Source organism: Thalassophryne amazonica, chromosome 6, assembly GCF_902500255.1.
Source record: "Thalassophryne amazonica chromosome 6, fThaAma1.1, whole genome shotgun sequence".
Lineage (NCBI taxonomy): Eukaryota > Metazoa > Chordata > Actinopteri > Batrachoidiformes > Batrachoididae > Thalassophryne > Thalassophryne amazonica.
In genome coordinates, this window is record NC_047108.1 from 121,804,914 (window position 1) to 121,831,519 (window position 26,606).

Consider the following 26,606-nt stretch of genomic DNA (forward strand, 5'->3'; position numbering starts at 1 on the left):
TTACACACCGATTCAATGTTAATTTTAGTGACCTGCGATTGGCGTAACCGGGTGTCTGCCGACGTGAATTACAATCTTACCAAATTTACACTTAGCCTTAGCCAGCAGTTTCAAATTTCCTTCAATGTCGCCTGCTCTGGCCCCCGGAAGACAATTGACTATGGTTGCTGGTGTCGCTAACTTCACATTTCTCAAAACAGAGTCGCCAATAACCAGAGTTTGATCCTCGGCGGGTGTGTCGCCGAGTGGGGAAAAATGGTTAGAAATGCGAACGGGTTGGCGGTGTACACGGGGCTTCTGTTTAGGGCTACGCTTCCTCCTCACAGTCACCCAGTCGGCCTGCTTTCCCGGCTGCTCGGGATCTGCTGCAAGGGAACTAACGGCGGCTAAGCTACCTTGGTCCGCACCGACTACAGGGGCCTGGCTAGCTGTAGAATTTTCCATGGTGCGGAGCCGAGTCTCCAATTCGCCCAGCCTGGCCTCCAAAGCTACGAATAAACTACACTTATTACAAGTACCATTACTGCTAAATTAGGCCGAGGAATAACTAAACATTTCACACCCAGAGCAGAAAAGTGCAGGAGAGACAGGAGAAGCCGCCATGCTAAATCGGCTAAGAGCTAGTAGCTGCGCTAAGCTAGCGGATTCCTAAAAACACACAAAGTGAATAATGTGTAAATAATTTAGAGGTGATTCAGCAGAGGGAGTGCTTTAGTTAAGGCACGTGAAGATTACACTGTGAAACAAATCGTTATCTAGTTAACTAGATCAATCTAACTGCGCAGATTAAACAGCTAACAGATACAGCAAAACACCACTGTGCTCCGGAACAGGAAGTGATACAATACCGCAGTGAGAGCCAACCACCAGTGGCAAAAAAGGCATTCTTATCTTAATAAATAACACTGCAGCATTTCTAGCTTACTTTAGGTGGCATGGCTTGAAAAGTGTGTGTGTGTGTGTGTGTGTGTGTGTGTGTGTGTGTGTGTGTGGTGGTGGTTGTGGTTGTATTTGGGGTACATGGTAGATTCTGTACCCCTGTTTAGCCCTGGCATCTTTTCTGATTGCCTCAGTTTTAGTGAGGGGTCAAACGGGTCTGTTTTTCATTTCAGGGATAACAACATTGAGGAGTGTGAACTGGAGATGTTCTTCTCAGTGGACAAAGACATCCTAGGGGAAATCACCACCCACGAGCTGAAACCCGGAGGAGGAGACATCCAAGTTACTGAGGAGAACAAGGAGGAGTACATCAGGTGGGTCAGCACAGGCCACCAACAAAATTTAACGTATGTTCTTGAAACACAACTGAAACAAATAAGGTGGATGCATTTATCATCTGAAGTGGATAAAAAAATATGAATATGATATGAATGTAAACACAAGGTCATTTTCTTTTCTTTTTTAAAGGCATCGTTACCTAGAGAATTATATCTCTGTATTCTGTCGGAATTCTGATTAAAAATCTAGATGGAGAGAAGCGAGTTGTTAACTTTGTTTTACTTTTAGGAAGTGTTGTGTAATATCTAGCTGTGTTTCTCCATCGCCCCCTACAGGCTGGTAGCAGAATGGAGGCTGTCCAGAGGAGTGGAAGAACAAACGCAGGCTTTCTTCGAAGGTTTCAACGAGGTTCTCCCCCAGCAGTACCTGCAGTACTTTGATGCCAAAGAGCTGGAAGTATGACTCAACACACAGCTGCATCGTTACATGATACACGATGTGCTGCTGGATGCAGAAAAAAAACACACACACTCACACACGCGTCGTGTACAACAGATTTAATCAGAATGTCTCCTGTCTGATATTTAGGCCGTGTTATGCTGCATTTGGCAGAAATGTTTCGGTGCCAGAGTTTTCTTAATAAATTTAAACATTTAAGGGAGATTTCACTGTAATGGGGTTTTGTGGATGAGTCACTTGTTTAAACTTGTGTTGTGTTGCAGGTGATGCTTTGCGGCATGCAGGAGATTGATCTTGCAGACTGGCAAAGAAACACCATCTACAGACACTACACTCGCAGCAGCAAGCAGATTGTTTGGTTCTGGCAGGTTGGTCTTCTTCAGGAGTGCATTGGGTGTGTGTGGGTGTGTCTCAAAGGGGTTTTTGTTACTTTTTTGGTGGTGAGAAGCAGTCACAGCACTGCATCTTATTTTTAATTGATGAAAAGAATGTATAAAATTAAATTTAGTCTTTGTGGGACATATTAATGTTAATTTTTTGTTTTGCTCTACAGTTCATAAAAGAGATGGACAATGAGAAGAGGATGAGGCTTCTGCAGTTTGTCACCGGGACCTGTCGCCTGCCTGTAGGAGGCTTCTCTGACCTCATGGGTAATAATTACAGCAACACGTTAAGTTCTCATTACACACAAAATGGGCCTTGATGTAAGAGGTGTGCAAGAAGTTATATCATCTACAGTGAGATCATGATTGTTGTTTTAACAAAGTGCAATCTGACAGTTTTGAGTATTTATGCCTCTAGTTGCAGCAGAACAATGTTGCCAGATTGGATCGTTTTTAAATTTATTTTGCGGGCTGAAGGAAGTCTTTGAAAAGGCTTTTGACTGGAAATCATCAGCTGTATGTGGTAACATTACAGCGGAGCTGCAGATTCAGTCATATGATCTCTTGCTAGCACTGTCATGGCAACACAGGTTAGCTTTAGCTCTTAGCATGGCTGAGGATAAAAAAAGTGTGCAATATGTCAATCAGCCTCACTAGTACAACCCCTGGCAAAAATTATGGAATCACTGGCCTCGGAGGATGTTCATTCAGTTGCTTAATTTTGTAGAAAAAAAGCAGATCACAGACATGACACAAAACTAAAGTCATTTCAAATGGCAACTTTCTGGCTTTAAGAAACACTATAAGAAATCAGGAACAAAAAAAATTGCGGCAGTCAGTAACAGTTACTTTTTAGACCAAGCAGAGGGAAAAAATATGGAATCACTCAATTCTGAGGAAAAAATTATGGAATCATGAAAAACAAAAGAACGCTCCAACACATCACTAGTATTTTGTTGCACCACCTCTGGCTTTTATAACAGCTTGCAGTCTCTGAGGCATGGACTTAATGAGTGACAAACAGTACTCTTCATCAATCTGGCTCCAACTTTCTCTGATTGCTGTTGCCAGATCAGTTTTGCAGGTTGGAGCCTTGTCATGGACCATTTTCTTCAACTTCAACCAAAGATTTTCAATTGGATTAAGATCTGGACTATTTGCAGGCCATGACATTGACCCTATGTGTCTTTTTGCAAGGAATGTTTTCACAGTTTTTGCTCTATGGCAAGATGCATTATCATCTTGAAAAATGATTTCATCATCCCCAAACATCCTTTCAATTGATGGGATAAGAAAAGTGTCCAAAATATCAACGTACACTTGTGCATTTATTGATGATGTAAAGACAGCCATCTCCCCAGTGCCTTTACCTGACATGCAGCCCCATATCATCAATGACTGTGGAAATGTACATGTTCTCTTCAGGCAGTCATCTTTATAAATCTCATTGGAACGGCACCAAACAAAAGTTCCAGCATCATCACCTTGCCAAATGCAGAGTCGAGATTCATCACTGAATATGACTTTCATCCAGTCATCCACAGTCCACAATTGCTTTTCCTTAGCCCATTGTAACCTTGTTTTTTTCTGTTTAGGTGTTAATGATGGCTTTCGTTTAGCTTTTCTGTATGTAAATCCCATTTCCTTTAGGCGGTTTCTTACAGTTCAGTCATAGACGTTGACTCCAGTTTCCTCCCATTCGTTCCTCATTTTTGTTGTGCATTTTCGATTTTTGAGACATATTGCTTTAAGTTTTCTGTCTTGACGCTTTGATGTCTTCCTTGGTCTACCAGTATGTTTGCCTTTAACAACCTTCCCATGTTGTTTGTATTTGATCCAGAGTTTAGACACAGCTGACTGTGAACAACCAACATCTTTTGCAACATTGCGTGATGATTTACCCTCTTTTAAGAGTTTGATAATCCTCTCCTTTGTTTCAATTGACATCTCTCGTGTTGGAGCCATGATTCATGTCAGTCCACTTGGTGCAACAGCTCTCCAAGGTGTGATCACTCCTTTTTAGATGCAGACTAACGAGCAGATCTGATTTGATGCTGGTGTTAGTTTTGGGGATGAAAATTTACAGTGTGATTCCATAATTTATTCCTCAGAATTGAGTGATTCCATATTTTTTTTACCCTCTGCTTGGTCTGAAAAAGTAACCGTTACTGACTGCCACAATTTTTTTTTCTTGATTTCTTATAGTGTTTCTTAAAGCCAGAAAGTTGCCATTTGAAATGACTTTAGTTTTGTGTCATGTCTGTGATCTGCTTTTTTTCTATGAAATTAAACAACTGAATGAACATCCTCCGAGGCCGGTGATTCCATAATTATTGCCAGGGGTTGTAGATGAGGATATGAAATAATGACTAAAAATACCTCAACGGTGAGCATGTTTCACCACCTGTGAACTCAGGAATACAAAGAATATGAGACGTTTTGAGACTCCGATGCCAAAGAAGATCTGAAACCAGCTAAGGTGCCTGCCCAACACACCCACCTAACTTTATTTGATCTCTGCACTTCCTCCTGTTGGTCGTTCTGATCATGACATGATCCACCTCGCTCCCTTCTACATACCAGCTGGAAAAAGACTGCCTGTCACCATAAAAACATCTAGATGCTGGAATCCTGAGGCAGTGGAAGCCCTTAAGTATTGTTTTGAGACAACAGATTGGATGTTTTTTGTGGGATGTATGTAGATGATATAGATGGGTTGACAGATTGTCACACATTATATTAATTTCTGTTATGAGAAGACCATACCCTCCAAAGTAAGTTACCACTACCCGAACAACAAACCATAGATTACTAGCAACCTGAAAGCCCTACTAAATGTAAAGAAAGGGTTTTTGGGATGGGTGACAGGGATAAATTGAAGGAAATTCAGAAGGAGTTGAGGGCCGCAAATTAGAACAATTATAGCAGGAAGGAACTAGACAGGTGTGGGCTGGTATGAGGAGGATCACAGGCATGGGACAAAAAGGGATCACTTGTCTGATTGTAATCAGAATCTGGCTGATAATTTGAATAAATTTTTCAGCAGATTTGACAGTCTAACACAACTCTCCCAGTCTAACCAAAAGACTGCGCTCCAATGAACTGTGTGGGATTCTAGCACATTTGTACAACGTGAGCCTGCGCTTACAGAGGGTCCCTAAGTGATGGAAAACATCGTGCTTGGTTCCGCTGTCAAAGAAAAGCCATCCCACTGAGTACAAGGACTCCAGGCCTGTAGCCCTTACATCACATATAGTGAAGATGCTAGAGAGACTGATCCTCCCAAACATCAGGGACACTGTGGCGCCTCATATGGATACTTTACAGTTCACATACCAACCGAACTTTAGTGTAGATGATGCCCTCATCTGCATGCTGCACAGGCCATATTCATATCTGGATACCCTTGATGCCTGTGTGAGGTTAATGTTTTTTGACTTTACAAGTGCATTTAATACTATCCGCCCTGTGCTACTGGGGAAGAAGATGAGGAGGATGGAGGGGGAGGATTCCCTGGTCCAGTGGTGTGTGGACTATCTTTCCCACAGACCGCAGTTTGTACATCTGCAGAGCTGTGTCTCAGATACCATCCTGTGCAGCACTGGGGCACATCAGGGAACAGTGTTGGCACCATTCCTCTACACCATCTACACTGCAGATTTCCAGCACAACAGCAGCAACTGCTTTTTGCAAAAGTTTTCAGATGATACGGCAGTTGTTGGTCTGATCCGAGGGGATGAGGAGCAGGAGTAAGAAAGACCATCAAGGAGTTTGTCCACTGGAGCGAGTGCAATCATCTCATCCTTAACAGCGGAACAACTAAGCAGATGATTATTGATTTCAGAAGGGAAAGGAGAAGAGGAGCCCATCTGACACCAATCATTACTGGGAACACAGGTTGAAGTGGTCCCGAACCGCAGATACCTGGGGGTGCAGCTGGATGAGAGGCTGGATTAGAAGAGCCACATGGACACTGTGTACAGCAAGGGACAAAGAAGACTCTATTTTTTAAGGAGGCTATGGTCATTTAACATTGGCCCACCCTTGCTGAGGACAGTGTACCATACATTTGTGGCCACTTCCTTATTTTTTGCTGTGGCCTGTAGGGGAGAGACCATTCATACAGCGGACAGAAACCGACTGAATAAACTTGTCAAGAAAGCTCGCTCTGTGGTTGGCTTAGAGCTACCATCAGCCCAAAAAGTGACCGAAAAAAGGATGCTCTCAAAGATGACGACCATCAAGGCCAATCCCTCCCATCCCCTTCATGCTTTGGGGGTGATTGGCTACATCTCCTTCAGCCATAGACTGATACCTCCAAAGTGCAGGTCGGAGCATATGAGGAAGACCTTTATTCCAGCTGCTATTAGACTGTTCAACGCACAGTGATTGTAGAATGTCCACTGTTGCACTTTTTGTTTTTATTTTAGGTATTTAGATGGTTGTCTGGATGTGTATGTTTGTGTGAGCTGCTGCAACAGCATAATTTCCTGTAAAGGATCAATAAAGTATCTCTATCTGTAAAATTAGATATTTTTTTTTAAACTCTTCTTCTGTTGTTTTTACTTTAAAGCTGTTGGGCCTTTTAAATTTCACCAAACAGACAAAATTTAGTTTGTAGATAAATCCAACCGTTATATTGTAGGTTTATTTTTACAACATGTTGCAAAATTGCAGCTCATTTTAATGAAGAGGATATATTTATCTTGGGTGGAAAATCCATAGTGAATATTGTCTTTTCCTTCATCGCCATCATGCAGACGGCGATGAACTACAGGAGGAAGTGTGTGTGCCCATGCATGAGGTTTTGAGATCATGTGACTCATCTTACATTAACATCCATAAGATTTTTTGTAAATCACTTTCAAATCTACCAAATGTTGGTCATAGAATCTGATCCCTTGAATTTCTCCCCCTCAGGGGTTGAAATTCTAAATAGTTTCCAGACAGCATGAATTTTGATAATATGGGCAATATCATATTATGAATCACTTAACCAAATTGCTAAGGAATAAAATTATACTGGTGCCAAAGAAAATAATTCTTATTTAATTTATTTTTTTTAAAAAGCAATTCGGTGGTGCTATACCTTTAATGGTTAAGTTTTTAAAAAAAATAATTTGGAGTTGTTTTCCTGAAACATTGTGTCCATTAATGCCTTTAGTGAGCAACAATTAATACTTTTGCAAAGGTTTAGAAGAATATTATAGGCTAATTATTTTTATTGTCAAAGTAATGAAAAATATTGCATTGTTTTTTGTGTATATCACACACCCTTACTTGTTACATAGCTAAGTCTTGGGTGTCTTCTGCAAACCTCTCATCCTGGAATTCCCAAAATTTCTTGTATAACTGTATTTTTAATTGTGTCTGTAGCATGGCCCAAGCAGAGGGTCACCCCTTTGAGTCTGGTCTGCTGGAGGTTTCTCCCTTAAATCATCAAAGGGAGATTTTCCTTATCCACTGTCGCCTGTGTTCTTGCTCTGGGGGTTAGTAAGGTTAGACCTTACTTGTGTGAAGCACCTTGGCGAAGCTTTGTTGTGATTTGAAGCAGTACAAATGAAATAAATTGAATTAAAATGAAATGGAAACATAATGTGTATTTATAATGCAGTATTTCTGATACAGAAGCAGTTTTGATTTTCTATATATTTGGGGGTTGCTGTATGACCCAAACTGTATGTATGTTTGTTTAAATCAGTTGTGGTTCTCCATTATTAATGGCCCAAACTAATCCTTTAATGTCAAAAAGGTTTGAGTGGTGTTCACTGTTTTATGTCGCTGTTGTGCTCTTGCTTGTTGCTGTGTTTTCCCTGAAGGCCTCACAGTAACTGTATTAGTTTAACTGCGGTGATTGTAGATTCCTCTGATCAGTGCTTCATTTTGTAGGAAGTAATGGTGCCCAGAAGTTCTGCATTGAGAAGGTTGGAAAAGAAAACTGGCTCCCCAGAAGTCATACGTGGTGAGTGTGTATGGACTCGAACCTCTGTTCACTCAGAGGAAGCTGTGTTTCTTAAATCAGTAAGCTGCAAGGTTTACTGTGTTTTAACACATTAAAAAAATAAACTGTGGAGCATTCCATCTGTGATTAGTAGTAGAAGACCGTGCTGTAGCTTTAAATGCTTTAGTTAACCATTTACACAGTCGGTACCTACAGTTGGGTAAAAAAGTATTTAGTCGGTTCTTGATTGTGCAAGTTCTTCTACTTAGAAAGATGAGAGAGGTCTGTAATTTTCATCATAGGTACACTTCAACTATGAAAGACAAAATGAGGGGAAAAAAAAAATCCAGGGAATAACATTGTAGGATTTTTACAGAATTTCTTTGTAAATTATGGTGGAAAATAAGTACTTGGTCAATAACAAAAGTTCAATTCAATACTTTGTAACATAATCTTTGTTGGCAATGACAGAGGTCAAACGTTTCCTGTAAGTCTTCACCAGGTTTGCACACACTGTAGCTGGTATTTTGGTCCATTCCTCCATGCAGATCTCCTCTAGAGCAGTGATGTTTTGGGGCTGTCGCTGGGCAACATGGACTTTCAACTCCCTCCACAAATTTTCTATGGGGTTGAGGTCTGGAGACTGGCTAGGCCACTCCAGGACCTTGAAATGCTTTTTATGGAGCCACTCCTTCGTTGCCCGAGTGGTGTGTTTGAGATCAATGTCATGCTGAAAGACCCAGCCACGTTGCATCTTCAATGCTCTCACTGATGGAAGGAGGTTTTGGCTTAAAATCTCACGATACATCACCACGTTCATTCTTCCCTTAACACGGATCAGTCGTCCTGTCCCCTTTGCAGAAAACCAGCCCCAAAGCATGATGTTTCCACCCCCATACTTCACAGTAGATATGGTGTTCTTGGAATGCAACTCAGCATTCTTCTTCCTCCAAACACGGCGAGTTGAGTTTTTACCAAAATGTTCTATTTTGGTTTCATCTGACCACATGATATTCTCCCAATCCTCTTCTGGATCATCCATATGCTCTCTGGCAAACTTCAGACAGGCCTGGACATGTACTGGCTTAAGCAGGAGGACACACCTGGCACTGCAGGATTTGAGTCCCTCTCTGAGTAGTGTGTAGCCTTTGTTACTTTGGTCCCAGCTCTCTACAGGTCATTCATCAGGTTCCTCCGTGTAGTTCTGGGATTTTTGCTCACCATTCTCATGATCATTTTGACCCCACGGGGTGACATCTTGCGTGGAGCCCCAGATCGAGGGAGATTGTCAATGGTCTTGTATGTATTCCATTTTCTTACAATTGCTCCCACAGTTGATTTACTCACACCAACCTGCTTGACTATTGTAGATTCACTATTCCCAGTCTGGTGCACATCTACAATTTTCTTAGTGGTGTTCTTTGACAGCTCTTTGGTCTTGGCCATGGTTGAGTTTGGAGTCTGACTGTTTGAGGCTGTGGACAGGTGTCTTTTATACAGATAACAAGTTCAAACTGGTGCCAGTAATACAGGTAACAGGTGGAGGACAGAAGAGCTTCTTAAAGAAGTTGTTACAGGTCTGTGAGAGCCAGAAATCTTGCTTGTTTGTGGGTGACCAAATACTTATTTTCCACCATAATTTATAAATAAATTCTCTAAAAATCCTACAATGTGATTTTCAGTTTTTTTTTTTTTCCTCATTTTGTCTCTCATAGCTGAAGTGTACCTATGATTAAAATTACAGACTTCTCTCATCTTTCTAAGTAGGAGAACCTGCACAATCAGGGGCTGACTAAATACTTTTTTACCCCACTGTAATTCAAAGCTGCTCCAGAAATTAACCCAAGTTTTGGTTTTTGCTGAAATTAACTTAGGTTTGAATATGTCTTCTGGGGCTGCAAGATACAGTAGTGTTCAGAATAATAGTAGTGCTATGTGACTAAAAGATTAATCCAGGTTTTGAGTATATTTCTTATTGTTAAATGGGAAACAAGGTACCAGTAGATTCTCACAAATCCAACAAGACCAAGCATTCATGATATGCACACTCTTAAGGCTATGAAATTGGGCTATTAGTTAAAAAAAAAAAGTAGAAAAGGGGGTGTTCACAATAATAGCAGTGTGGCATTCAGTCAGTGAGTTCGTCAATTTTGTGGAACAAACAGGTGTGAATCAGGTGTCCCCTGAGGTGGCCACACGGCACACAACAATTCCTGAACGAAGGGAAAAAGTAAAAAATGTCAATTCGTTGAGAAAAGGTGGACGAAAGAACTTTATCACCGAACAGTCTGCGAAGCAAGAGCGCAAAAGGGCCGAAAGAGGAACTAAACAAAACCGAAGCTCATGATCTTGACGCTTTAACGAAATGCGCCTGGAGCCACAGCTGGAGCAGTGTGTGTCTGCATGAGTTCCAGGACTTGGCGCTGGGACGGAGCTCGTAGCACATGAGTCCTGGAGAAACTACAAGTACAAACAGAAGCTGTGGAGATCTGTGTGCACATCAGTGGACCACCTGCTCTGGTTCCTCGTCCAGAACAAAAGAGGGATCATCTCCATCATCATCAGAATCCTCACTGTCTGTCGACAAGCCGCACGCTCCGTCTACTCAAATTAAAAAAAAAAAAAAAAAGAAAAAAAAAAGTGTGCTTTGGTCACTGTATTATGTTCTAAGCCATATATATTGATTTATAACAGAAAACTGTCAAAAGGGAGAATAAATATAAGTGTAAAGATGATTGAATATATCAGAGCAGTAAATTAATCAGTGCGTGTGAACGCGCGCATTGACTCACGTGCAGTTATTCCACCAGCTGATCACTGATCCACAACATGAATTCTTCCTTCCAGAACACCTCTTTATATAATCATTTTGATTCTTTTCCCCTTTGCCACATGTAAAGAAGGACTGGATTATCATTCCTACATAGTCATATTGTTATATTTAACACAAAATAATCAGCGCACGCAGGAGCTGCTGCTGCTGCTAATGCTGCATTTAAGTACCATCAGAAATTACACAACTCTTTTGTTTCAAATTCAACAGTTGCTTGTGGCAAAATAATTAATTATATCCACACAAAAGATTAATTCTGGCCTATATAAGGTGCCTGAGCCCATTGAAGCTGACCCCCCCACACAGATAAAAAAAAATCCATGCAAACAGGCTGAGTCTGCCCTGTAATTTCCGACGGTACATGAAGCAGCAGCAGCCTCAGCGCTCACAAACTGGCTTCTGCACTGTGTGAAAACATTCAGCTGCTGCAACAAAGTCATTTTAAACAATAAAATTACAAAAACTAAACAAACGATTAAAAAACGTCAAGAATGACAGCAAAACAAAACACAGACGAATTGAGGTTTTCATTGCCCTTCGTTCAAATTTTTCAACAGTTTAAAAATCCTGACGAAGTTCCAGCTGCAGGAACGAAGCTGCACGAAGGTTAAATGATGTCAACGAAAGTCCAGATTTCTTGTTTCATCAGGGCTTCGTCACCCTTCGTTAAGTGCCGTGTGACTGGGCCTTAAGGATGAAGCCAGCACCTGTTGAACATGCTTTTCTCTTTGAAAGCCTGAGGAAAATGGGATGTTCAAGACATTGTTCAGAAGAACAGCGTAGTTGATTAAAAAGTTGATTGGAGAGGGGAAAACTTAAACGCAGGTGCAAAAAATTATAGGCTGTTCATCTACAATGATCTCCAATGCTTTAAAATGGACAAAAAAAAGACACGTGGAAGAAAATGGAAAACAACCATCAAAATGGATAATAGAATAAGTGCTGTGACAGTTAGAAGACGCCTGTGTGAAGCAAATTTCTTTGCAAGAATCCCCCACAAAGTCCCTCTGTTAAATAAAAGACGTGCAGAAGAGGTTACAATTTGCCAAAGAACACATCAACTGGCCTAAAGAGAAATGGAGGAATATTTTGTGGACTGATGAGAGTAAAATTGTTCTTTTTGGGTCCAAGGGCCACAGACAGTTTGTGAGACGACCCCCAAACTCTGATTTCAAGCCACAGTTCACAGTGAAGACAGTGAAGCATGGTGGTGCAAGCATCATGATATGGGCATGTTTCTCTTATTATGGTGTTGGGCCTATATATCGCATACCAGGTATCATGGATCAGTTTGGATATGTCAAAATACTTGAAGAGGTCATGTTGCCTTATGCTGAAGAGGACATGCCCTTGAAATGGGTGTTTCAAGAAGACAATGACCCCAAGCACACTAGTAAACCAGCAAAATCTTGGTTCCAAACCAACAAAATTAATGCCTCGTAGATGTGAAGAAATCATGAAAAACTGTGGTTATACAACTAAATACTAGTTTAGTGATTCACAGGTTTGCTAAAAAGCAGTTTGAACATAACAGTTTTGAGTTTGTAGTGTCAACAGCAGATGCTACTATTATTGTGAACACCCCCTTTTCTTTTTTTTTTTCTTTTTTTTACTAATAGCCCAATTCCATAGCCTTAAGAGTGTGCATATCATGAATGCTTGGTCTTGTTGGATTTGTGAGAATCTACTGAATCTACTGGTACCTTGTTTCCCATGTAACAATAAGAAATATACTCAAAACCTGGATTAATCTTTTTAGTCACATAGCACTACTATTATTCTGAACACTACTGTATATTGTTTGATCATCATAATCATGATGCAGTAGTCACGTTGCAGGATGTTCAGTGTCACACTGGGCAAATTAAAGCAAACATATTACTCTTGAACTTTTGTTTTTTGTGTATTGATACAAGTCAAAAACAAAACCAATTAGGATTCTTAACAGACATGGCTGATTTACAAGAGAAATCTCTCTGTTAAAACATAATTTGCTCGATTAAAGAGTTCTTGGACACAGTTTGCTGCTTGTGAGTGAAGTGAAGGTTCTGCATGTGAAGGTAACTGCAGGTGGTTGCAAATTTCCGGTGCTCATCTGTGCCTGCGAGTAGTAAATTCTCAAGACAGGTACTTTTACCTGTCTTGTGTCTGGCAGAGTAAAAAGCCATTTCCCAGCTTTATTGTGAAAATTATTTTACGTTTAGATTTATTCCTTGACAAAATCACCCTGATCATTACAGAGTTATTCATTATTTCAAAATAGTGCACTTCAGGGTATCTAATATAAGTTTTGTTTTTTTTGTAAGAATGTTATTGAGTAGAGTGGTCATAAGCATTTATTCAAGTTGAAATCTACTGTTGACTGTCGGCAGCTTCAACAGACTCGACTTGCCGCCCTACAAGAGCTACGAGCAGCTGAAGGAGAAGCTGATGTTTGCCATTGAGGAGACGGAAGGCTTGGACAGGAGTGACTGAAGCATTTCGAAACGCCGCCACGCAGAAGTCTGAAGACCCAAAGCGCCAGTGTCGACACCAGGGAGCCTCTTCACAGCCGGAGGACGCGTTCGGTGCCTCTCCTCGTGCATGCCTACACCCAAGCGGGACCTTTGGAGGGGGCGTGTCTGCGAGACTTCTGCCTGCACGTTTCTGCGAAGGAGATTTTGGGTTGGAATCTTAAGACACACTGCTCACAGTGAGGAGAACAGGAACTTTTTGTTTTTGTTTTTTTTAATACCAAAACAGAAGCTTCTCCCATCTGTGAGAATGCGCTCCAGTAGTACGCATGAAAACTCACCTACCGCCTCAGAGTAACCAGACGGTGTGTGTTCCAGCTCCACACCGTCTGTTCCAAAGTTTTTCTTTTGTGATCGTCAACATCAAATAGACAGCATGAGAAAAAGCTGCAGATTTTCACTCTTATTCTGTTTGATTATTTTTATGATTAATCCTTTAATATATATACAAAAAAAAAAATCAGATATGTTTAAAAAAAATCACAAACTCTCAGAACCATGTCTTCATTGTCCTTTTTTTTTCCCTTGTCACCAGGCAACAGTTAAAAATCCAAAGATTTTCAGTTGGGGCTTGAAAACTTTAAAATATTAGCTGTTCACACTATTTGACATTTTCACACCCACATGGCATCGACTCCAAAATCACTTGAAAGTCACTCAATATTTGGTGTAGAAGAGTTTGCAAAAAATAAATACAATAAAGCAGATTTAAAATGTTCTACTGTGGTTTTATATTAGAATACGGTTTTAGCAGTTTGTCTTCAACATCCACCAGCTTGAAAATGCTTCATTGCTAATCATATAAAAAAGGTGCACATTCTTACATTTGAGAAGCTTGAGGACGTCAATACAGTTTTCGTTATGAAATAACATAATTACTTGATTGGTTTTCCATTTATTGATTGACTGATCATTTAAGCTTCAGTGGCACATTTCCTTTTACATGCACTCGTTTGAAGGTTCTGGGTCAAATTGGTGCACTAAAGTTAACACATACACATGCGCGCACATACAAAATTTGGGTCAATGCACACTTGGAACTTTCTCATCCTAAAAATGACAGTAGATAATGTTGGGGAAGCTCACTTGTTCATATAAGCAGAGGGATAAATGGCTTTTTTCTTTTCTTCTTTTTGATCTGTGAGTAACTTAATGACAGTCAAAGGTCACTTATGTAAGTTGACCCTAGTTTTATAGGGCTCGAGTTTGCACACCTGACTGGATGTCTAGTTTGAGCATTCTGGGAGATGGGTAGAATTTCTTATCGGCGTCAGATTATTTTGTTTTATTTTTTTAAGTTTGTGGAGTGAAAAGCTGTAATTCTCTAATAGTTAATGTAGGAATGATTTTTGAAGAGATCAATCAGCAATGAAGTATTTTGTAATGGAGTTCAGTGTTAAATACTCGCTGATTTTTAACTCTGCTCGTAAATCACAGCATCGAGCGGAACCAAAAACATTTTTTTTTTACCCTCCAGTTGGAGTAAAATCTCCAGTGATGTTTGCACAAATGACCCGTCGCTCTGACTTTATAGCAACATGAGTGAAGTCAGAGCTGGTTGTTTGTTCAGTATTTTAAATTCATATCTGTTTTTAAATGGTAAAACTATGATGTCATATTTTGATCTTCCTTTTTCTCAGTTAAAGGAGCGTTTCACTGCGGTGGAAACTTGCAGCGCTTCTGCTCTAAAACACACTTCCAGCCTGCAGAGTGAGACGTGTTCAAGCTGCACATTCATTGTGTTAATAATTCTGGATTTCTACTACAGATGCTTTGCAGTTATTAATTAGATGCATGGAAAAGAAACTTGAAAGTTGTGTTTCAGAGAAAATGGAGTGTGCAGAAATGCTAACTTCTAACACTGACTTGCTTTGCAGATTTTACACATTTAAACTCTAATGGTAAGAAAAACAAAAAAAAATCATTTGCAGTGTTTGGAGCTTTCTTGTGAACTAATATGATTATCTGGAAATGACACGTATTAACACTGGTTTCCTGACTCGGCTGCAGAATAAATTAAGTTTGGCCGCTGATGCTTTAAAACAGTGGTGTTAAAGCTGTGGAAGCTCATTTCTGTTAAATAATTTGTTTGAAGCTGTTGTCAATTTTTTTGCCCACATAAAATCAGTTATGAAATAAATTCCACTGACTGTATAATTACAATACAAAGTCCAAATTAATTTAAATCTGACCTATAGGAATTAAAAGAAATCAACTAACAAATTCAGAGTTTTGACTTTTAAATTCCAAATTGGAGTTGAACTAAATATTTTTATCTGTATAAAGATATAATTTGGATTTTCATAATTAGTTTCTGTAGTTGGAATTTTATTTTTTTTCTTTCTTTGTGAAATGGGCCTCCACGAGTTCCACCTTCAGCCATCGAGTACAGTTTTAGATGACTTGATCTGAATCATTTGCTTTTTGGTTGTTTGTGGTTTCCTTCAGTCTTATTTGTTTCTTTTGTGCTTTTCCTCACTGCGTGTGGTTACGCGACTCAGACTTGAGCTGATGATACTTGATGTGCGTTTTGTTAATTCTTACTCCAGACATGGTAAAGGGAGAGTGGGCGGGGTTTCCTGGGTTTCTGCTGAGCCACGCCCCTTGCAGTGACTACTGATAAAACCCGAGTGCAAATGCAACTAATGTATAATGATGACAAATTGTGGGTGATTGCTGCCCATGGTGCAGTGTTTTCATTTTAAACATGGTTCTTTCTGGATCACATATTAAGAATTGCAGGGACACCGTAATGATTAAATATGTATCATACATCTGTACCCTCTCCTCTGTTAAACCACTGTCGTGTACATGAAAATGAGCTGTAAATGTGTCAATAACATATTTTCTTTTGTACCAGAAAGGTTTTAATAAGAGGTTTATGTAACACTATATTTTCTTTTTCCTGTTTAATTCCTGATGTACATGAGATGTAATATAGAAATGTCACATTAATAAATTAAAGCAGAAGGTTTGATGTGTGCCCAGTTCATATTCAAAGCAGCTACTGTTATCAGAATGTAAAGAACAAGTTCTAACTTGATGGATGAACACAGCAGTACATCCTCTTAAAACATAGGTATTACATGAAGTCATTGTCTATTTTCTTATGCTATAGCTTCAAAATGCAAAGAGCAATTTCAATTCGATGTGGTGGATAAAATTAGCAGACCACCCTTTCATAACTCTGGTCATGTCATGCTCAAATCAGAGGTCATCTACTACCATAAGCAACAGGTTCATCATTGTGTCCCACAGCAATATTTCTACCTGGTGGGCATTTACCAATAATGCGGGTACAACAATTTCGCCAAGAGCTGCAGTAGTTATGTTTGACAGTGACATCTTTAAAAAGCAATTTAAATCAAATGTGAATAAATATATTAATGACCACATCTCAAGAATGAGGTAAGATACAGAAATACAGATTTCAAGCTAGGGCAATAAATTAGCTGACAGAGGAGTCACAGCAATCACTTGTGCATCTTGTTCATTGAGTACATAGTATAATATTACAGGCTTTTAAATAACACCTTATGCTGATGATTTGTCTTGCTTTCTTCATAAATGCATCCCTTTAAATGCAGCTAAAGAAAAGGTGCCCTCTCATTGTTTAGTGTCCCCACTGAGTCTCACATAATTTATAGATTTGTGAAATGGCAACATCATTTCATATTAACTTTTCCTTTTTTATATTATTTGAATCACCAACAAGTATGTTTGTCAGTGATTTGTTTTTAGAATTGTTCAAAAGCCGTCATGCCAAACTGCAGTTGTTAAACTCATGCAGGAAATAAAGTTAAACAAGTGATGCACAATGAAACAAATTGTGCGCACAACTGCTCAAACATAAGTAGCTCAGGAAATCTTTACTGTTTAAAGTGCAAGTACATTGATGTGAATGTAAACATTCATATATTCAAACATGACGAAATGGAATGTAACCAGATTTTAAAAAGTAAAAAAAAAAAACTGTGCATGCAGCTATGCACATTATAACTAGAGCAGTGCAGTGCACTCCACCAACTCTAGTTTCCAATTCCACAAATTTTTACCTTGGAAAAAAATTTTCAAGGTCAAAGTTCTGTTAGAAGTGTCTTTTCATAAGCTAAAATATAATTCAAAAGGGATTTTCAATGTTAAAATCAAATCTAAAAAGGCATTATGGATCAGATGCAGGTCAAATTGAGTCTATTCAGTGAGAGTGCCAGTTTGCACCTCATTGTCATAGATGAGTTTGACTGAGGCACTTTTGTTTGAAATATAATGCAAAATGTACAACAAATGGACTTTTCAATATTAAATTAAAATGTACACAAAATCCACAATCCAGATCAGATCTGGATCAAACTTTGTCAGGTGATAGTGAGCGCCATTCGTGACTGGGCCACGTTTGATTAAGATATAATGTTAAATATACATTAAATGGGGTTTTCAATGTTAAATTTAAATGGAAACCGAATCTGTAATCTGGATCAAACTTTGTCCGTTGATAAAGGATATCATCCTACATAACGATCTCAAATATGAAAGAAATTTGATGTTTTTTGACAGTTATGAATTTTTGAAAAAAGAAGACATGACCTTGAAAATTGAATCAGTTCTTGCCTATTAGGATATGAATCTTCTTCAGTAAAAATTTCATAATGATATATGAAGAATTGTGGCCTCCAGGCTGTTCACAAACAGGTGTGAAAACATAACCTCCAACTTCGTTTGCCGGCGGTAATAATTTAATCTTTGCAGAAAGAAATCTGAAAATGTTTCCTTTCACATCATGTTGAAGAATTACTCCACTGTAACTTGAAAATCTGTTTTTTTTTTTTTTTTTTTTGTCATTTCAAGAATGTTTTAATTTAAAACACACGTGTCTGTGCTTGAAAACTTTTTTGTAAAGGATGACCAGCATGCAAGTGCATCATCTACAAACACGGCTGCTGCAAACAGTTTTGTTTGTTGCCCTGAATCTGCTCCAGTGCCTCATCACCACCTTCCTCCTCCTCCTCCTCTTCCCCCCCTTGGCTGGTCTGCCTTCTGGTGGCGGCGATAGACATCGTAGCTTGATGACCCTCGTCAGTTCTCCAGTCTTCCTCGTCATCTTCGTCCTGCTGGTTGTCCTTGAAACAGTCTTCTCCATCACCTCCTGCAGCCTTTGACCTCCTCACTGTCCTCACTGACCTCCTCCGACTCACATCGTTTCCGCTTCTGTCCACTGTGGACAGCGCTTCACCGTCATCCTCTTCCTCTGCGGCACCCCCGGCGTCTGAGCCGGCTCCAGCCGCGCCCCCGCCTGCGGGGCATTTGTGGTCCCTGTAGTAAGTGTGTCTGGTGAAGCCCTTGCTGCAGGCGGAGCACCTGAAGCGGTAGCTGTCCGTGTGAGACTGCTGATGCTCCAACATGTGAGCTCTGCGGCTGAACGCCTTCTGACAGAACAGACACTTGTAGGGTTTGATACCTGCACCACAGAAACACGGGGTGTGACGCTGCGTTTAGACAAACCAAGGCATGAAATCAAGGCTTGTGTGGGATTCATCAGTGTGAAAATATTTCCAATATGTGCAAATTTTTAGTCAAAACTGCTAAAATGCCTAACACAAATCGAACTGTGGCTGTTAAACAACAAATATATAAACAGTATGCTGCATATATACACTCAACAAAAATATAAACGCAACACTTTTGGTTTTGCTCCCATTTTGTACGAGATGAACTCAAAGATGTAAAACTTTTTCCACATACACAATATCACCATTTCCCTCAAATATTGTTCACAAACCAGTCTAAATCTGTGATAGTGAGCACTTCTCCTTTGCTGAGATAATCCATCCCACCTCACAGGTGTGCCATATCAAGATGCTGATTAGACACCATGATTAGTGCACAGGTGTGCCTTAGACTGCCCACAATAAAAGGCCACTCTGAAAGGTGCAGTTTTATCACACAGCACAATGCCACAGATGTTGCAAGATTTGAGGGAGCGTGCAATTGGCATGCTGACAGCAGGAATGTCAACCAGAGCTGTTGCTCGTGTATTGAATGTTCATTTCTCTACCACAAGCCGTCTCCAAAAGCGTTTCAGAGAATTTGGCAGTACATCCAACCAGCCTCACAACCGCAGATCACGTGTAACCACACCAGCCCAGGACCTCCACATCCAGCCTGTTCACCTCCAAGATCGTCTGAGACCAGCCACTCGGACAGCTGCTGAAACAATCGGTTTGCATAACCAAAGAATTTCTGCACAAACTGTCAGAAACTGTCTCAGGGAAGCTCATCTGCATGCTCGTCGTCCTCATCGGGGTCTCGACCTGACTCCAGTTTGTCGTCGTAACCGACTTGAGTGGGCAAATGCTCACATTCGCTGGCGTTTGGCACGTTGGAGAGGTGTTCTCTTCACGGATGAATCCCGGTTCACACTGTCCAGGGCAGATGGCAGACAGCGTGTGTGGTGTCGTGTGGGTGAGCGGTTTACTGATGTCAATGTTGTGGATCGAGTGGCCCATGGTGGCGGTGGGGTTATGGTATGGGCAGGCGTCTGTTATGGACGAAGAACACAGGTGCATTTTATTGATGGCATTTTGAATGCACAGAGATACCGTGATGAGATCCTGAGGCCCATTGTTGTGCCATACATCCAAGAACATCACCTCATGTTGCAGCAGGATAATGCACGTCCCCATGTTGCAAGGATCTGTACACAATTCTTGGAAGCTGAAAATGTCCCAGTTCTTGCATGGCCGGCATACTCACCGGACATGTCACCCATTGAGCATGTTTGGGATGCTCTGGACCGGCGTATACGACAGCGTGTACCAGTTCCTGCCAATATCCAGCAACTTCGCACAGCCATTGAAGAGGAGTGGACCAACATTCCACAGGCCACAATTGACAACCTGATCAACTCTATGCGAAGGAGATGTGTTGCACTGCATGAGGCAAATGGTGGTCACACCAGATACTGACTGGTATCCCCCCCAATAAAACAAAACTGCACCTTTCAGAGTGGCCTTTTATTGTGGGCAGTCTAAGGCACACCTGTGCACTAATCATGGTGTCTAATCAGCATCTTGATATGGCACACCTGTGAGGTGGGATGGATTATCTCAGCAAAGGAGAAGTGCTCACTATCACAGATTTAGACTGGTTTGTGAACAATATTTGAGGGAAATGGTGATATTGTGTATGTGGAAAAAGTTTTACATCTTTGAGTTCATCTCATACAATGCGTTTATATTTTTGTTGAGTGTGTGTATATATATATATATATATATATATATATATATATATATATATATATATATATATATATATATATATATAACTCCAAGTAGTTTTGTTTTGGTGGTGGTGGAGCAAATCACTGTATCTGTCCTGCACCTCAATGTAAACGGCTGAATTATGAGCACCAGCAGGCAGAACTCAAAAATGTGTTTTGTGTAATATAACATAATTACTGAACATGCTTTTCTCTTTGAAAGCCTGAGGAAAATGGGACGTTCGAGACATAGTTCAGAAGAACAGCGTAGTTTTATTAAAAAGTTGACTGGATTGTGAACACCCCCTTTTCTACTTTTTTTACTAATAGCCCAATTTCATAGCCTTAAGAGTGTGCATATCATGAATGCTTGGTCTTGTTTGATTTGTGAGAATCTATCTACTGAATCTACTGGTACCTTGTTTCCCATGTAACAATAAGAAATATACTCAAAACCTGGATTAATCTTTTTAGTCACATACGATAGCACTACTATTATTCTGAACACTACTGTAACTAGTTGTCCCCGTCTGCTCCTCACACACGACTCCCATCCATCAACTGGAAAAAAAAAACAACAAAAAAACAAAAACTGCTTTAAGGACTTTTTACTAACCAGAATGTGACACAATGTGGGCCTTCAGTTTGTCCATTCTGTTGAATTCTTTGTTGCAGCCAACGTGTGACCTGATGAATAATATTAATGATAATAATAAACAGAAAATGCTTTTTTTTTACATTTGTATTTGCAATATTTTGTCGATTTGCTGTAACGTGGTGACTTGGACCTGAAGGGACACTTGTATTTCTTGAAGGGTTCATGGATGAGCATGTGGCGCTTCACTTTGTCCTTCCTGTTGAACGTCGCCTCACAGAGGGAACATTTGTAGGGTTTTTCCCCTGGGAGGTAAAAAAAAAAAAATCAAACTTGAACCATCTTTATTTAATGGTTTCCTAAATGACATTTTAGACATTAATTTCAGAGAAAATTTATTTTCTATGTAAATATTTAGTAGCTTAATGCCATTCTGTGCAGATAATGAAGCAACTCTCCCTCTGTGCTATCAGCTTTTCCATCCTGTTTCCATTGTCAGTCTAGCTGTGTATGCACATTTTGTGCATCAGGTTTCAGTGTGCACTTTCAATGCATGTGAATTCATTATTACCTCCTCCATGGTAAAAATTTGTGGAATTAGAAACTAGTGTTGGCGGATATTTGTGCTTGAACCTGAGTGAATCCGTGTGTGGAGTTTGAGGTAGTGCTCCGTCTTGAAGGCTTTCTTGCAGATCTGACACTTGAACCTCCCTCCAACTCCGTGAGTGGGAAGGTGGCGTCTGAAATATCTCTCACACGGGAAAACCTGAAGGACGCAAAGGAACCCAATGAAACCTTCCACAACTGCATTACAAATATGGATCAAGAAGCCTATCACAGACATTTGGGCTAAATTAAACTGTCAAAGATGTTTTTCCTAATGTGTGATGCTGTTAACGTCACTAATTGTGCACAGAATGTGAATATATTACATATAGCAGTAATGTATTGTTAAAAATTCATTTTAAAGATGCATTTTCAACATTAGTAATGTTGATGTCTCACTAGTCGCAAATGCAGTTGCCACAGCTGTGACGGTAACCGGAATATCTCGGGTTGCTCAATTTCCTCACAAGTTTCACAGTGAAAATTCCAGCTCGACGGAGCATTCAGGGCATTTTTCCTGAGCTAAACAGAGGTTTGAATCTCCAAATTTCCAAGTGTTTTGAATGCAGCATGTGTGTGGTTTGTGTGTTTTGTACCTTCTGACAGTGTGGGCAGGGAAAGTTGTGCGAGGCGGTCAGCAGATGTTGTTCCAGCGCCTCCTGGGTGGAATATCTGTTCTGACATTTTACACATCTGCAGGGAGGAAACAAGCAAAAAAAAAGAAAAAAGAAATAACACCTCTGGTAGTCATCTTTAGTCACGAATCCAAATCCAAGAACCCTGATTAATGATTTCCAAGAATTAACAAATTGACCAGACGTCGTTACACTGTGTGTTTGATCACTGACGGGCCTCATTAATCAAAACGCTAAAGGAAATTACAACAGGATTAGCATTAATTGTAACTGCAATGTTACCTGATGTTAATCGTTAGGGATGTGGTTACCACTAACTACAGCTCCCATGAACGCCAGGTGGAGGGTCTACTGGTCCCAACCTCTATATGGTGTATATTATAACACCAAACTGATTTTAAAGTTCACCCTAACCATAACCATATCCAAGACTAGGGGACCCAAGGACTAGTGTACCCCAGGGCTAGTGAACCCTTGCACCAGTGTACCCTAGGACTAATGCACCCTACGACTAGGAGAAGTGGAACATGTTTCTATATCTCTAGTCGTGGACTTTTTAGCAAGGTGGGATAAAAACACAAAGTATGGAATTTAGCAGTTAGCATCAGCACGTGCATTCAGAGAACTTCCCACTAGTCACAGACTAAAACAGTTAAATGTGGTCTATTAAACATTAGGTCTCTCTCTTCTAAGTCCTTGTTAGTAAATGATATAATAACTGATCAACTTATTGATTTATTCTGCCTTACAGAAACCTGGTTACAGCAGGATGAATATGTTAGTTTAAATGAGTCAACACCCCCGAGTCACACTAACTGCCAGAACGCTCGTAGCACGGGCCGAGGCGGAAGATTAGCAGCAATCTTCCATTCCAGCTTATTAATTAATCCAAAACCCAGACAGAGCTTTAATTCATTTGAAAGCTTGACTCTTAGTCTTGTCCATCCAAATTGAAAGTCCCAAAAACCAGTTTTGTTATTATCTATCGTCCACCTGGTCGTTACTGTGAGTTTCTCTGTGAATTTTCAGACCTTTTGTCTGACTTAGTGCTTAGCTCAGATAAGATAATTATAGTGGGCGATTTTAACATCCACACAGATGCTGAGAATGACAGCCTCAACACTGCATTTAATCTATTAGCAGTGGGGAATAAGTTTCATTACACTAGAAGTCTTTCAGAAAGCGCTGTAACTAGGTTTAAGGATATGATTCCTTCTTTATGTTCTCTAATGCCATATACCAACACAGTGCAGAGTAGCTACCTAAACTCTGTGAGTGAGATAGAGTATCTCGTCTAATAGTTTTACATCCTCATTGAAGACAACTTTGGATGCTGTAGCTCCTCTGAAAAAGAGAGCTTTAAATCAGAAGTGCCTGACTCCGTGGTATAATTCACAAACTCGCAGCTTAAAGCAGATAACCCGTAAGTTGGAGAGGAAATGGCGTCTCACTAATTTAGAAGATCTTCACTTAGCCTGGAAAAAGAGTCTGTTGCTCTATAAAAAAGCCCTCCGTAAAGCTAGGACATCTTACTACTCATCACTAATTGAAAAAAATAAGAACAACCCCAGGTTTCTTTTCAGCACTGTAGCCAGGCTGACAAAGAGTCAGAGCTCTATTGAGCCGAGTATTCCTTTAACTTTAACTAGTAATGACTTCATGACTTTCTTTGCTAATAAAATTTTAACTATTAGAGAAAAAATTACTCATAACCATCCCAAAGACGTATCGTTATCTTTGGCTGCTTTCAGTGATGCCGGTATTTGGTTAGACTCTTTCTCTACGATTGTTCTGTCTGAGTTATTTTCATTAGTTACTTCCTCCAAACCATCAACATGTCTATTAGACCCCATTCCTACCAGGCTGCTCAAGGAAGCCCTACCATTAATTAATGCTTCGATCTTAAATATGATCAATCTATCTTTATTAGTTGGCTATGTACCACAGGCTTTTAAGGTAGCAGTAATTAAACCATTACTTAAAAAGCCATCACTTGACCCAGCTATCTTAGCTAATTATAGGCCAAGCTCCAACCTTCCTTTTCTCTCAAAAATTCTTGAAAGGGTAGTTGTAAAACAGCTAATTGATCATCTGCAGAGGAATGGTCTATTTGAAGAGTTTCAGTCAGGTTTTAGAATTCATCATAGTACAGAAACAGCATTAGTGAAGGTTACAAATGATCTTCTTATGGCCTCAGACAGTGGACTCATCTCTGTGCTTGTTCTGTTAGACCTCAGTGCTGCTTTTGATACTGTTGACCATAAAATTTTATTACAGAGATTAGAGCATGCCATAGGTATTAAAGGCACTGCGCTGCGGTGGTTTGAATCATATTTATCTAATAGATTACAATTTGTTCATGTAAATGGGGAATCTTCTTCACAGACTAAGGTTAATTATGGAGTTCCACAAGGTTCTGTGCTAGGACCAATTTTATTCACTTTATACATGTTTCCCTTAGGCAGTATTATTAGACAGCATTGCTTAAATTTTCATTGTTACGCAGATGATACCCAGCTTTATCTATCCATGAAGCCAATTAGCTAAACTGCAGGATTGTCTTACAGACATAAATACATGGATGACCTCTAATTTCCTGCTTTTAAACTCAGATAAAACTGAAGTTATTGTACTTGGCCCCACAAATCTTAGAAACATGGTGTCTAACCAGATCCTTACTCTGGATGGCATTACCCTGACCTCTAGTAATACTGTGAGAAATCTTGGAGTCATTTTTGATCAGGATATGTCATTCAATGCGCATATTAAACAAATATGTAGGACTGCTTTTTTGCATTTGCGCAATATCTCTAAAATTAGAAAGGTCTTGTCTCAGAGTGATGCTGAAAAACTAATTCATGCATTTATTTCCTCTAGGCTGGACTATTGTAATTCATTATTATCAGGTTGTCCTAAAAGTTCCCTGAAAAGCCTTCAGTTAATTCAAAATGCTGCAGCTAGAGTACTGACAGGGACTAGAAGGAGAGAGCATATCTCACCCATAGTGGCCTCTCTTTCATTGGCTTCCTGTTAATTCTAGAATAGAATTTAAAATTCTTCTTCTTACTTATAAGGTTTTGAATAATCAGGTCCCATCTTATCTTAGGGACCTCATAGTACCATATCACCCCAATAGAGCGCTTCGCTCTCAGACTGCAGGCTTACTTGTAGTTCCTAGGGTTTTTAAGAGTAGAATGGGAGGCAGAGCCTTCAGCTTTCAGGCTCCTCTCCTGTGGAACCAGCTCCCAATTCGGATCAGGGAGACAGACACCCTCTCTACTTTTAAGATTAGGCTTAAAACTTTCCTTTTTGCTAAAGCTTATAGTTAAGGCTGGATCAGGTGACCCTGAACCATCCCTTAGTTATGCTGCTATAGACTTAGACTGCTGGGGGGTTCCCATGATGCACTGAGTGTTTCTTTCTCTTTTTGCTCTGTATGCACCACTCTGCATTTAATCATTAGTGACTGATCTCTGCTCCCCTCCACAGCATGTCTTTTTCCTGGTTCTCTCCCTCAGCCCCAACCAGTCCCAGCAGAAGACTGCCCCTCCCTGAGCCTGGTTCTGCTGGAGGTTTCTTCCTGTTAAAAGGGAGTTTTTCCTTCCCACTGTCGCCAAGTGCTTGCTCAAAGGGGGTCGTTTTGACCGTTGGGGTTTTTCCGTAATTATTGTATGGCCTTGCCTTACAATATAAAGTGCCTTGGGGCAACTGTTTGTTGTGATTTGGCGCTATATAAATAAAATTGATTTGACTTGATTTAGTCCTAAGTTCCACTAGTCCTAGGATCCACTAATCCTAACCTCTTTATATTATTCAATGGTGTATATTACAACCCCAAACTGATTTTAAAGTTCACCCTAACCATAAACCTAACCAGGATAAGTGGACCCTAGGCCTAGTGAACCCTAGGACTAGGACTAGTGGACTCTAGGACTAGTGGACCCTAGTACTAGTGGGAAGCTCCCTGAATGCACATACTGATGCTAACCGCTAAATTCCATATTTGTGTTTTTTTTATCCCACCTAGCTATGTCCGCGGCTTGAGATACAGAAACATGTTCAGTGCGTCTGCCATGTTTCTTGTCAACACTGTAATGTTATTGTAAATAAAAACTTGGTTGACTGCCTGGGGCCAGTCCTGTCATTCTTTTCACCAAATTTCAAGACT

At 40.1% G+C, this 26,606-nt stretch overlaps 2 protein-coding genes across 5 annotated transcripts in view; one reads left to right on the forward strand and one right to left on the reverse strand.

Annotated features, from left to right (window-relative positions):
* Window positions 1-16,322, forward strand: part of itchb (itchy E3 ubiquitin protein ligase b) — a 69,038-nt gene extending 52,716 nt beyond the window's left edge. For both annotated transcript variants that reach the window (XM_034173296.1, XM_034173298.1), the window contains 7 exons: window positions 1,113-1,253; window positions 1,554-1,674; window positions 1,941-2,045; window positions 2,231-2,327; window positions 7,950-8,022; window positions 13,207-13,327; window positions 13,372-16,322. In XM_034173296.1, the coding sequence (XP_034029187.1) occupies window positions 1,113-1,253; window positions 1,554-1,674; window positions 1,941-2,045; window positions 2,231-2,327; window positions 7,950-8,022; window positions 13,207-13,309 (640 nt within the window). In that variant the 3' untranslated portion in view covers window positions 13,310-13,327; window positions 13,372-16,322. The remainder of the gene's footprint in view (window positions 1-1,112; window positions 1,254-1,553; window positions 1,675-1,940; window positions 2,046-2,230; window positions 2,328-7,949; window positions 8,023-13,206; window positions 13,328-13,371) is intronic.
* Window positions 16,323-18,079: 1,757 nt separating this feature from the next.
* znf341 (zinc finger protein 341) overlaps window positions 18,080-26,606 on the reverse strand; it is a 35,935-nt gene continuing 27,408 nt past the window's right edge. For all 3 annotated transcript variants that reach the window (XM_034173300.1, XM_034173299.1, XM_034173301.1), the window contains 5 exons: window positions 22,400-22,496; window positions 21,831-21,963; window positions 21,391-21,502; window positions 21,219-21,289; window positions 18,080-18,802 (listed from right to left, as the gene is read on the reverse strand). In XM_034173300.1, the coding sequence (XP_034029191.1) occupies window positions 18,270-18,802; window positions 21,219-21,289; window positions 21,391-21,502; window positions 21,831-21,963; window positions 22,400-22,496 (946 nt within the window). In that variant the 3' untranslated portion in view covers window positions 18,080-18,269. The remainder of the gene's footprint in view (window positions 18,803-21,218; window positions 21,290-21,390; window positions 21,503-21,830; window positions 21,964-22,399; window positions 22,497-26,606) is intronic.